The 12,500-nt window shown below is 46.0% G+C and overlaps 1 protein-coding gene across 2 annotated transcripts in view; it reads left to right on the forward strand.

The window, feature by feature from the left end:
- LOC310714830 (protein kinase C and casein kinase substrate in neurons protein 1-like) overlaps positions 1–12,500 on the forward strand; it is a 26,414-nt gene that overhangs the window by 4,582 nt on the left and 9,332 nt on the right. For both annotated transcript variants that reach the window (XR_014530150.1, XM_083520775.1), the window contains exons 3-4: positions 1,853–2,088; positions 7,845–8,000. Coding sequence is in view for 1 of the 2 variants with exons in the window: in XM_083520775.1 (XP_083376901.1) it covers positions 1,853–2,088; positions 7,845–8,000 (392 nt within the window). In the remaining variant the exon portion in view is untranslated. The remainder of the gene's footprint in view (positions 1–1,852; positions 2,089–7,844; positions 8,001–12,500) is intronic.

Here is a 12,500-nt window from a genome sequence, read left to right on the forward strand (position 1 = left end):
GCACATGGAGTGAAGCCGGCGCCAGATTCTGTTTGTTCATGAAGTGCTCTGTGTGTATGTGTTGAATGAAAAGAAAAAATTAAAGCAAGCAAGAAATTGAAGCACACTTTCTGGCAGTACATTCCTCCCTGCCCCCGCTATGGACCTTGCAGAGGGTTTTGAGTCGGGCTTGTCCCTATTTTCAATCTCACCTGCTTGGTCAAGCACTCGCTTGCAGGCTTCGGAAGCATGACTTTCAGCAGTTGCCCTCTCACTTTGCCTGCTCACCCCGCACCTGGTCTCCCTGAGACTTCAGGGCATTCGCATTCTCGACTATATTGATGATTGGCTGATTGGCTCAATCAGAGCAGTTAGTGGGGTTTCGGCTAAATGTTGGGAAGACTACTTTGCACGTGCACTTAACCCTGCTCGCATTGTGTTCATCATTACAGCCAACAGGAAGGTCAGAGAAGGATAGTCTCTCACTGTTAAGTAGTTTCAGAAACTTCTAGGGCTCATAGCAGCTGCATCCAGTGTTATCCCATTTGGCCTTCTGTACATGAGACCCCTTCAGTGGTGGCTCAGGACCCATGGGTTCTTACAGAAGGGCAACCACCTCCGTAAGATCAAGGTCACGCGACGGTGCATATGTGTCTTAGATGTTTGAAGAGATCTCGGTTTCCTATCTCAGGGCCATATGTTGGGAGTTTCCGGTTGTCACATAACGCTAACGACGGATGTGTCCCTCACGGGGTGGGGAGCGGTTATGAGTGGCTGCTCCACCCAAGGTTTATAGGATGGGCCCCATCTACTTTGGCACATTAATTACCTAGAGATGCTGGCCATGCTTCTAGTATTGAAGCATTTTCTCTCAGACATTAGAGATCACCACATGCTAATTTGTATGGACAACACCTTAGTGGTTTTATATATCAACCATTAAGGAGGTTTGCGCTTGTGCCCCCTTTACAGGCTGGCACACCAGATCCTCCTGTGGGCCCAGGGGAAGCTCTTCTTCATGAGAGCAGCTTACATCCTGGGACAGTTGAATGAAGCAGCAGACAACCCGGGGAATGGCGGATCCATCCGCCCCTGGGGCTGGACGCCAAAGCTCAGGTGTGGCAGAGGTTATGGCTGTACACCTTCCCCCTATTGCACTGCTTCCAGGAGTTCTGGAGAGATTTTACCAGGATGGAGTACATCTCCTACTGGTGGATCCAAGGTGGCTGGGCAAACCATGGTTCGTGGACCTGGTAGCTCTCCTAAAGCACCCTTCCTGAGAGGCTCCTCACTCTAAGGAGGGATCTCCTCTCCCAGGCCGGAGGTGCAATAGTCCACCCCTCCCAGAATTGTGGAGACTGTGGCTGTGGCCCCTCTCCAATTCAGAGTTCTCTCCACTAGGAGGTTGTATGCTGCTAGTTGGCACCTGTTTTGTTTGTGGTGTGAGCACCACCAGCTGGAGGTGCATAAGCCCCCGGTGTCACCTAGAGTGCCTGAGTGGGAGCTGGCTGTCTTGTTCTAGCCTCTGTCTGAGCCCCCCTTTTACAACCTGGATCTGAGTGCCACTCCTGGCCCCTCTGTTCTTCGACCTAGCCATGCCCATACACATTCAACGCAGGTCAAGTTCCTGAAAGGGAACGTCTCCAGGTTACGCATGTAACCCTAGTTCCCCGTAAAAAATGATACGCTGCGTCTCTATGCCACACTTTGTGAACAAACAGAAGCTTCACTCCATGTGCGTTTTTTACCTCCTGGTTGTGACGTGATTACACACATATTTTCCCTTTTTTTCCCCTTCTTGTTTCTTTCTTAACTGTGTGATGATTTCAGATAAGTGTGTTTTGGTGTGTATTCATGTGAAGTGTTGTTGTAGGACCTCAGTATGGTTCTGTGGAGCGAGCCTGGCTGGCTGTGATGACCGAGGCAGATAAAGTGAGCGAGCTCCACCAGGAGGTGAAAAATGGCCTTCTGAACGAGGACGTGGAAAAGGTGAAGAACTGGCAGAAGGACTCCTACCATAAACAAATGATTGGAGGATTCAAGGAAACTAAAGAAGCAGAAGAAGGTTTCAAGAAAGCTCAGAAACCATGGGCCAAAAAACTTAAAGAGGTGAGAAGAAAAACATTAAAATAATAATGTTAGTCCTAAAGTTACAGTTTTATTAAAACTGAAATCATTCAGATACGTTATAATGATCAGATATGGAATTAAGTTATTGATATATATTTACAGGAAATATTTTACACAGTTTGTGTTATTTAATATTCATCCACTTTATATGTATAAACATTATATTGTTTGTCTTTAATCCATAAATATGGACAAAAATCTTTTTACTTATCAAAATAGTACAAAATATGAGTTTTGTAATATCCAGGCACATTCATAAAACTGCAGCTTACCATCTCTGCACAGCTGAACATCAAAACAGCAATATCTGGCAGATATTAAGGAAGCAGAAGGAAGTTGCAGGATGTTCAGAAAGCAGCGGAAATATCAAATTACACAATATAAACTTTAGTTATTGTTTCATTTAGAACAAAATTGGAATAAAACTCTCAGATCAGATTAATCAGTATTAGAAAATAATTCAACTTGATTTTTGGAGGAAGAAGGGCTGTGAGAATGAATTTAAGAACATCAGGAACACTGTGAAGCACAATGAAGAATATTGGGATACAAACTGCTTTTCTGCAATCTCATCAGCCAAAAAAGTAAATCTGTGGAGAACATGAGCTCAAACACATCTACATTGTAGAAGGTTCAGGTCAAGGAAGGACAGTTAGGTGGTCCAAACAGATATAATCAGAGGGTGAGGACCACCCACTTAATGGCCAGGCATTCCTTCACCATGGTGCTGTACCGAATTTCCTGCACCGACAAATTACTGTTGATGTACAGCACCGGGCGCTCCTCTACCACCTTGGACAATACGGCCCCCAGCCCCCAGTCTGACATGTACATCTGCAAGACAAACGGGGAGAGAGAATTTAGAAGAATGTAAAAGCGTTCCACAGAGTGCAGCTTTCACCCAAAAAGAGGGTGAGAGAGAGAGAGAGAGAGAGAGAGAGAGAGAGGGGTGACAGGAAGATAATTATATGGATTATTAAGTGTCCTTATTGTTGTATGAAAGTTAATGTCACTGTGCAGTTCGGACTCTGGCAAGTCTCACTATAGCAGCATAACTAAAAGGCAGAACCAGAAGGTAACACAAACATGAGGATCTCTGGGATAAGAGACGACCCACCACACCACCATCAACAAACCTGAGTGAACGTGTGAGAATGAGGAGACGACAGCATCCAAATATCCCAGTTCACCAAACACTCGATATCCATGATCCCTTCAGATCTGCTCCTTTACCTCACAAACACCTACTGACAAAAGACTCCACTAAATAAATAGTTTTCAGTCTTGACTTGAACACTGAGACTGTGTCTGAGTCCCGACCACTGATTGGAAGGCTGTTCCATAACTGTGGGGTTTATAAGAGAAAGATCTGCCTCCTGCTGTAGACTTTATTATTTCAGGTACCAACACTTTTTGATCTAAGTAGGCGTGGAGGATCATATTGGTACAGAAGTTCACTCATATACTGTGGCGTGAGAGCGTTAAGTCGAGAAACACCATCCGGAGATGCTACGAAATCAGAAAGTTTGCTTCTAGCTGCATGTGGTCCTAGTAAAAGTACTTCCGTCTTTTCCGAGTTGAGCAGAAGAAAGTTATCAAGCATCCACTGTCTAATGTCCTTTACACACTCCTCAACATTGTTAAGCTGATCTCTCTCATCTGGCTTTGCTGAAATATACAGCTGTGTATCATCAGCATAGCAATGGAAGCGAATATCATGTTTATGATACATTTCATAAATGTTGTTCCTCAGTAGATGTGAGCAGAACTGCTGTGCTGCAACCTTTTCTAAAATTTTGGAGATAAAGGGGAGGTTTAATATTGGCCTGTAGTTGGACAGCTGACAGGGTGAAGGTCAGGTTTCTTAATTAGGGGGTTGATAACTGCAGTTTGAAGGATTTAGGTACATAACTAGTGCTAATGGAAGAGTTATTCGAACAGGTCTGTGTGGGAAATTAAAGCCACCATGTGTTTGGTGTCTGAGATTAGCTGAGATGTATGTTGATGATGAAACCCAAGCAGTTTTTCAACAAAAATTACTGCTATGTAAATATCAAGTCAAGTCCAGTAGGCTTTATTGACATTCCATCCGTATACAGTGCAGTACACTGTGAAACGAAACAACATTACCAAGGACCAGGGAGCTTCATCAAACATCAATGAACAAAATGACCCTCCATCTGGCCCTCATCCACCTGGACAATAAGGACACATGCGTGTGAATGCTGTTCATAGATTTCAGTTCAGCATTCAACACAATCGTCCCTCAGCACCTGATTGAGAAGCTGAGTCTACTGGGCCTAAACACCTCACTCTGTAAGTAGATCCTTGGCTTCCTGACGGGGGGACCTCAGTCAGTCTGGATCGGAAACAACATCTCCAGCACCACCACACCGAGCACTGGGGCACCCTAGGGTTGTGTGCTCAGTCCTCTGCTGTTCACTCTGTTGACTTTTGACTGTGTACTAATGCACAGCTCAAATCACATCATCAAGTTCACAGATGACACGACCATGGTGGGTCTCATCAGCAAGAATGACCAGTCAGCATACAGAGAGGAGGTAAAACAGTTAACAGCCTGGAGTAGAGCAACAACCCGTCTCTGAACGGTGACAAAACCAAAGTGATGGTTGTTAACTTCAAGAGAGCACAGAGCAACCATTCTTCCCTGTTGAGAAGGCTGAGAAGATAATTGGAGTCTCACACACAACCCTCACACACACCCCTCACAGACACACACACACCCCTTACACACAAAGCGGCACATTCCACAGAGACTGCCCTTTTGGCTGTTTCTGAGAAACTTAATGCTGCTCGGTCAGCCAAGCTGTCATCTGTACTTATCTTCCTGGACCTTTCAGCAGCATTTGACACAGTCAACCACAAGACAATTTTGTCAACCCTCAAGAGCTTCGGTATCCGCGGAACAGCATGGGAATGGTTTGCTTCCTACCTGGAAGGTCGCTCATACCAGGTAACTCTAACATGGAGGGGATCCACATCTGCCCCATGCAGACTCACCACTGGTGTCCCACAAGGCTCAGTACTTGGTCCCCTCCTTTTCTCCCTCTATACCCACTTCATTGGTGAAGTCATATCCTCACATGGGTTTTCTAATCACTGCTATGGAGATGACACTCAACTAATCTTTTCTTTCCATCCATCAGATACCACAGCTTCTGCTCGGATATCATCATGCTTGACAGACATATCTTCATGGATGAGTGCTCACCAACTAAAACTCAACCCCAGCAAAACAAAACTGCTGATCAGCCCAGGTGATTCATCTCCAGGTCAAGATCTCCAAATAACACTTCATGACTCTCTGCTCTCCCCTTCAGCCACATCTCGTAACCTTGGGGTAAATATGCACAATGAACTGTCCTTCTTCCCACATGTCGCTAATGTGGCTCGTTCTTGTCGATTTCTTCTCTACAACATCTGAAGGATTCAACCATTTCTGTCCACACAGGCTGCCCAGGTGCTTGTTCAGTCTCTTGTCATTTCAAGACTCGACTACTGCAGCTCTCTGCTGGCAGATCTTTCCCTAAACGCTATTCGTCCACTGCAAATGATCCAAAACGCAGCTGCACGGCTTGTGTTCTATCAGCCCAAGTTCTCCCACACCACCCCACTGCTGCGCTCCCTTCACTGGCTTCCAGTAGCTGCATGTATCAGATTCAAAACACTTGCCTACAAGGCAAAAAAATGGACCAGCGCTATCTCATTACATCTCGCACTGCACAACGCTGTCTGAGAACCTCCAGCACTGCTCAACTGGTACCACCTTCTCTCAGAATGAGAGGTAAGTACACTTCAAGGCTCTTCTTTGTTCTGGCACCGAGGTGATGGAATGAACTTCCCCTAGATGTCTGTACAGCAGAGTCCCTGACTATCTTCAAGCGACGATTGAAGACCTTCATCTTCCTGAAACACTTAAATTAGCACTTTACAAGTTTGTAGAATTTAAGAGTTATATTTATATTAAGTTTGTAATCTTGTGTACAGTGTAGATTTATTCATTACCAGAGACTCAAAGCACTTTTGTACGTCGCTCTGGATAAGGGCGTCTGCTAAATGCCACAAATGTAAATGTAAATGTAAATGTACACACAATTCACACCCACACTACTCACACACACCACTCACACACACCACTCACACACACACAAACTCCCCTTACACACACACCCCTTACACACAGTCCTCACACACCACTTACACAAATCACTCACACACACCCCTTACACACAATTCACACACACACCACTCACACACACTCACTGAGAGATGTTACATGTTCTTCCTTTTTAATCTGAATTATTCATCAGTAATTTGCTCTGACATTAAATCTTATTTTCATATTAGGTTCAATATTATATTTGGTCAATATTATAAAAGTGGAACTTTACTACAAAGGGCTGAACTTCAAGGGAACATGGTGGCTGATGGAGCTGATAGAGTTAGTGAGGCTGATAGAGTTGTTGGGGCTGATGGAGTTAGTGGGGCTGTTGGTTGGGCTGATGGAGTTGGTGGGGCTGATGGAGTTGGTGAGGCTGATGGAGTTGGTGGGGCTGATGGAGTTGGTGGGGCTGATGGAGTTGATGGGGCTGATGGAGTTGGTAAAGCTGATGGAGTTGGTGGGGCTGATGGAGTTGGTAAAGCTGATAAAATTGGTGGGGCTGATGGAGTTGGTGGGGCTGATGGAGTTGGTGGGGTTGGTGGAGTTGGTGGGGCTGATGGAGTTGTAGGGGCTGATGGAGTTGGTGAGGCTGATGGAGTTGTTGGGGCTGATGGAGTTGGTGAGGCTGATGGAGTTGGTGGGGCTGATAGAGTTGGTAAAGCTGATAGAATTGGTGGGGCTGATGGAGTTGGTGGGGCTGATGGAGTTGGTGGGGCTGATGGAGTTGGTGGGGCTGGTGGAGTTAGTGGGGCTGATGGAGTTGTTGGTGCTGATGGAGTTGGTGGGGCTGATAGAGTTGGTACAGCTGATAGAATTGGTACAGCTGATAGAATTGGTGGGGCTGATGGAGTTGGTGAGGCTGATGGAGTTGGTGGGGCTGATGGAGTTGGTAAAGCTGATAGAATTGGTGGGGCTGATGGAGTTGGTGGGGCTGATGGAGTTGGTGGAGTTGGTGGGGCTGATGGAGTTGGTGGGGCTGGTGGAGTTAGTGGGGCTGATGGAGTTGTTGGTGCTGATGGAGTTGGTGGGGCTGATAGAGTTGGTACAGCTGATAGAATTGGTACAGCTGATAGAATTGGTGGGGCTGATGGAGTTGGTGAGGCTGATGGAGTTGGTGGGGCTGATGGAGTTGGTAAAGCTGATAGAATTGGTGGGGCTGATGGAGTTGGTGGAGTTGGTGGGGCTGATGGAGTTGGTGGGGCTGGTGGAGTTGGTGGGGCTGATGGAGTTGGTGGGGCTGGTGGAGCTGGTGGGGCTGATCAGTGATCAGGGAGATGTTTATCATTTTAAAAATCACTCTTAGATCCCAGGATTTGTTGATTTTTTTTTTAAATACACACTTATACACATGTAACATCTGATACAATATACACACAAATTATATATAATTAGGTGCAAAATTAAAGCAGAAATAAAGAGAAACACAATCATTAATCTTTTAAGTCATTCCTTCTTCTTCTTCCTCTTCCTCTTCTTCTTATTGGAGAGGCATGTAGGAACCAAGAAAAAAACATGAATTATCAATTTTATGTGTGTGTGTGTGTGTGTGCAGATGGAAACATCTAAGAAGATCTATCACATGGCTTGTAAGGAGGAGAAAATGGCGGCGTCTCGTGAGGCGAACAGTAAGGCAGAGGCATCTGTCACTCTGGACCAGCAGAAAAAAATGCATGAGAAAACGGAGAAATGCAAACAGGATGTACAGAAGGTGAGAAAAACAACTGAAACAGAAAGAGAGAAAGAGACTCACACGGGGTTCCAACTGCAGCTCTGAAAAAAGACCTAAAAGAATAAAAAAAATAATAATTAGAGCTGGTCATGTGACTCTTCAGCCCAGAAGCACTGCCATTTTTATTAGGTTGGAGGAAACTGAACTGGAAATATACATAATTATTACTCTCGCTCTCTCTCTCTCTCTCTCTCTCTCTCTCTCTCTCTCTCTCTCTCGCTCTCGCTCTCTCTCGCTTTCTGCGCATGGGAAGGGTGAGCGTGGTTGGTGTGTTGCCAATTTTTCCCTTTAAACATCTAGGAACAATTTCGTATGTGTCTGTGTGTTTGTGTGCTAGCGTGCCTGTGCATGCGTGTGTGTGTGCATGCGTGTGTGTGTGTGTGTGTGTGTGTGTGTGTGTGTGTGTGTGTGTGCGCGGGGCAGGTGTAGAGGAAAGTGTGTATGTTGGTGTTCAGGGTGAGTGTAGAGGAGTGTGTGTGTGTGTGTGTGTGTGTGTGTGTGTGTGTGTGTGTGTGTGTGTGTGTGTGTGTGTGTGTGTGTGTGTGTGAGTGAGTGTTCAGCATGGCGTCTCTGAGCGCAAGGCTGTGTGAGAGTTTGACTCGCCTGTGTGTGTGTGTGTGTGTGTGTGTGTGTGTGTGTGTGTGTGTGTGTGTGTGTGTGTGTGTGTGCGGGGCAGGTGTAGAGGAAAGTGTGTATGTTGGTGTTCAGGGTGAGTGTAGAGGAGTGTGTGTGTGTGTGTGTGTGTGTGTGTGTGTGTGTGTGTGTGTGTGTGTGTTTGTGTGTGTGCAGGGCGAGTGTAGAGGAGTGTGTGTGTGTGTGTGTGTGTGGTGTGTGTGTGTGAGTGTAGAGGAGTGTGTGTTAGCAGATGGTAATGTGTTGGGACATGAGAACATTGTCTCTGCCTCCCGTATGAACAGTGCAATTGTGGTTTTTACTGAACAGTATTGAGAAAGTGAATAAACTGATCCAGAAAGGAATTGTTATAAATAATTGTTTTAAATAATGAGTGTGTACTCACTAGTTAAACAGTTGGTGTATTTTAGGCGGATGGTTTTTATGGTTCTGAATGAAGATGTTGAGGAACTAAACGTGGTCTTTAAGTTCAGGATCGATGGGTTTGACTACAACATCTTTGTTTCCAAAAATAAAATGTTTCAAATGTGGCCAGTTTGGGCATCTTGTCTGCTCCTGTCCTGAAAGACAGAGTGACACTGGAGTCTCCAAGCAACCCGAGCAGGAGGCAGCTGAACCTGCTCGAGTCGTTCCTCCAGCAGCTTCAGCTCAGCCTGCTGCTGAAAGCACCGTAACTGCTGCTGCAACAAGGCCTAGGGAGCATGACGGAGCTGCCTGCACTGGCAGAGGCAGGCACAGAGGTGCAGAGCTGTCGCCAGGAGACACCAGTCACTACACCAGTAAAAGGGGACGGGAAGACATTGAGATGGAAGATGAGCCTCTGTTAAAAGTACCGACCAAAAGAAAGTAAAAGGTAGAGGACAAGGCAAAAAGCAGGCGGAAAACTATGACGGTGGAGGAACCTGAATCAGACAGTAAAGACGCAATGTCTGATTCAGTTTTTAATCCAGACTCACAGGAAGAACCCTTAACTGTGTTTTATAGTGCTGAAAACATAAAGGAGTTTTTAAGAACTACTAAGTGGCAGAAAAATGTGTCAGTAGTAGAGTTTTTCCCAGACCGTAAACAGTTTATACACGATATAAAACATTTTAGACGAGAAGGAGCTTTTACTGATCAATCAATTTTTAGACTAAAGAAGCTGATAACAAAGGTCAATAGGGAAAGACTGATAGAGTGTATGGCAAGTTTTTTTTAGAATTTGTTTGGTTTACTTTTATTTCATTTTAATGAACAGGATACACATTGCGAGTTTAATTATAAATGGAGCAGGGGAACACAGGAAGCACAGGAGCTCATCAAGCAAAAACATATTGTTGTGGTCATGCTGCAGAAAATCCACAGTGATGTCAACTGGGTGTAAGGTGTCAGAATCTTCCGGGCACACGGCGCGCACTTCCGGTTTCGCATCGCTCATTTCCGGTTCTGCGGTGTGCACGTCCGGTTCGGCGGCCATCTTGCACCCGGTATTTGAGGACACCCAAGGCTTTAGCTCGAAGCTAGATGATCTTACCGGCTACCTAGCCCCTGAGAATACTCTTGCCACCCTGCCTGCTCTGGTTCCTAATTCTGTTTCTGTACCTGATCCTGTTTCTAATGCTGTTCCTGTTTTCTATTCTGCTCTGCCTCCCTAGTTACCTGGTTTGGACTCTGGACTGTTTTTTTGGTTTGTGTTTCTGCCCTGCCTATTTTGTTCTGTTTGCTGGCTATTGGATTTTGGTTTTGTCTTTTGCTGCACCACCCTGTTTGCCTGTGTTTTCGACCCTGGACTGTTTATTGGACTTTGTTTTTGCCTTGCCCCATTGCTCAGTGTTCACATTACTCCTGTGGCATCCTGCATTTGGGTCCTTACTTACCTAGCCCTGCAATTGTGTTTACTGACAGAATAATCTGGCCATTTACCCGTGTCCTGCCGCGTCCCTGAGAGAACAATCCGGCTAAAGATGGACCCAGTGGATATTTTAAAGCGTTAGGCTTGCTCCATCACAGACCGGCAATTCTGGGACCCAACTGAGAAGGTTGATATTCTGAAGCTCAGTCCCTAGCAGAGAACTGAGTATTTCCGGGTGCGTCAGGAACAATCTATGGCTAACCAGCTGGTTTAGATTAACCTACTTAAACAGCTGTCCCTCTGCCCCCTTAGCTCTGCTGGGGGGGCTGCCCAACCTTAGCCTTCCTGCCTGACTGGGGACGTCACCCAGCTCTTTTGCCCTGCCGAGCATGCCCCCAACCCTGTTTGCCATGCCAAACATGCCCCCATCCCGTCCAGAATCTCGCCAAGGGCACCGCTCCACTCCAGAGTCCCACTGAAGGGCGCCGCTCCGATCCAGAGTCCCGCCAAGGGTGCCGCTCCGCTCCAAAGTCCCGCCGAGGGCGCCGCTCCACTCCGTTTCACGGTCCCGCCGAGGGCCCTATCCTTGCTGACTATGTTGCGCCATCCCTGGGTTTCCCCAAGGTGTTTGCCTGGCCTCTGGGTTTTGCTGACGACATGATCCAGACCTCCGCAGAGGGCGTTGCTCCACCTCAGACCTCCACAGAGCGCATCGCTCCGCGACGTTTTTTACACACAAACTCAATAATGTTAGTTTAAACTGCAGCACTGCAGAGTTTTTAATTTTGGGGTGATTTTAATTGTACAGCACACAATTTAGACAGGAACCATGCAGAACTTAATTCAGCTTCCTGTAAGTGTCTGTGGGAGATGGCGGAGGCCCACGATCTCTGTGACATATGGAGAAATCTGAATAAGAAACAGAGACAGTACACGTGGGCCTAGCAAAATAAGATCATTTTTATGTTTTTTTTTTTTTTTTTCCAGTAGGCATCTCAGACCACTGCATGGTTCAGTGTAAGAATCAGTAAAAAGAACATAAAACCTAAGAGCAGCTACTGGCATTTTAACACCGCACTTTTAAAAGATTTTAGAATAGTCTTTTCTTTTTTTATGGAATAGTTTTAAACTGGAGAAGGTGGCTTTTAACTCCCTACAGCAGTGTTGGGATGTGACAAAAGCACAAATCAAAGAATTCTGTCAAAAGTACACTCTCAATGTCACAAGAGACATTTCCAGATCTTTGAAAGCTCTGGAAATAGAGACAGTGGAACTCCAGTGTTTGGAGGCCACAGGAAATCGAGGACATATTGAAGCCCTCAAAAATAAAAATGCCAAAATTAATGACCTGCTGGGCGCTGGTCCGCTCACGCTTTAAAAGCATTTCTGAGATGGATGCTCCATCTAAGTTCTTCTACAGTTTAGAACAAAAGAATGGACAGAAAAGATTTATGCATGCTGTGCGAACAGAATCAGGGGATCTTGTGTTAGAGCCCTCTAAAATTCACCAGCAGACAGTCAGCTTCTACTCGAAGCTGTATAGCAGTGAGAGTTCAGGGGCACAGGAAGTGGAGGAGAGCTTCCCCAGAAACGTTCCAAAGCTCTCAGAGTCAGTGGCCAAGGAGTTGTATAGAGAGCTGACACTTGCCGAGCTTCAGGAGGCTCTCCAGGGAATGGAAAACGCGCGGGTGCCAGGTATAGATGGTCTCCCATTGGAGTTTTTTGCCTTCTAGGCAGTTATAGGGCAGGACGTGCTGAAGGTCCTACAGGACAGTGTCATAGGTGGTCAGCTACCAATGAGCTGCAGGAGAGCCATCCTGACACTGTTGCCAAAAAAGGAAGACCTGACCCACCTGAAGAACTGGCGCCCAGTGTCACTACTGTGCACTGACTGCAAGCTGCTGTCAAAAGCATTATCATCGAGACTGAAGAATTTGATAGAGCAGATCATTCACCATGACCAGACGTACTGTGTGCGTGGCAGGTCGATTTTTGATAATGTTTACTTAATTTGT

Source organism: Silurus aristotelis (genome assembly GCF_946808225.1).
Source record: "Silurus aristotelis genome assembly, chromosome: 19".
NCBI classification, from domain to species: domain Eukaryota; kingdom Metazoa; phylum Chordata; class Actinopteri; order Siluriformes; family Siluridae; genus Silurus; species Silurus aristotelis.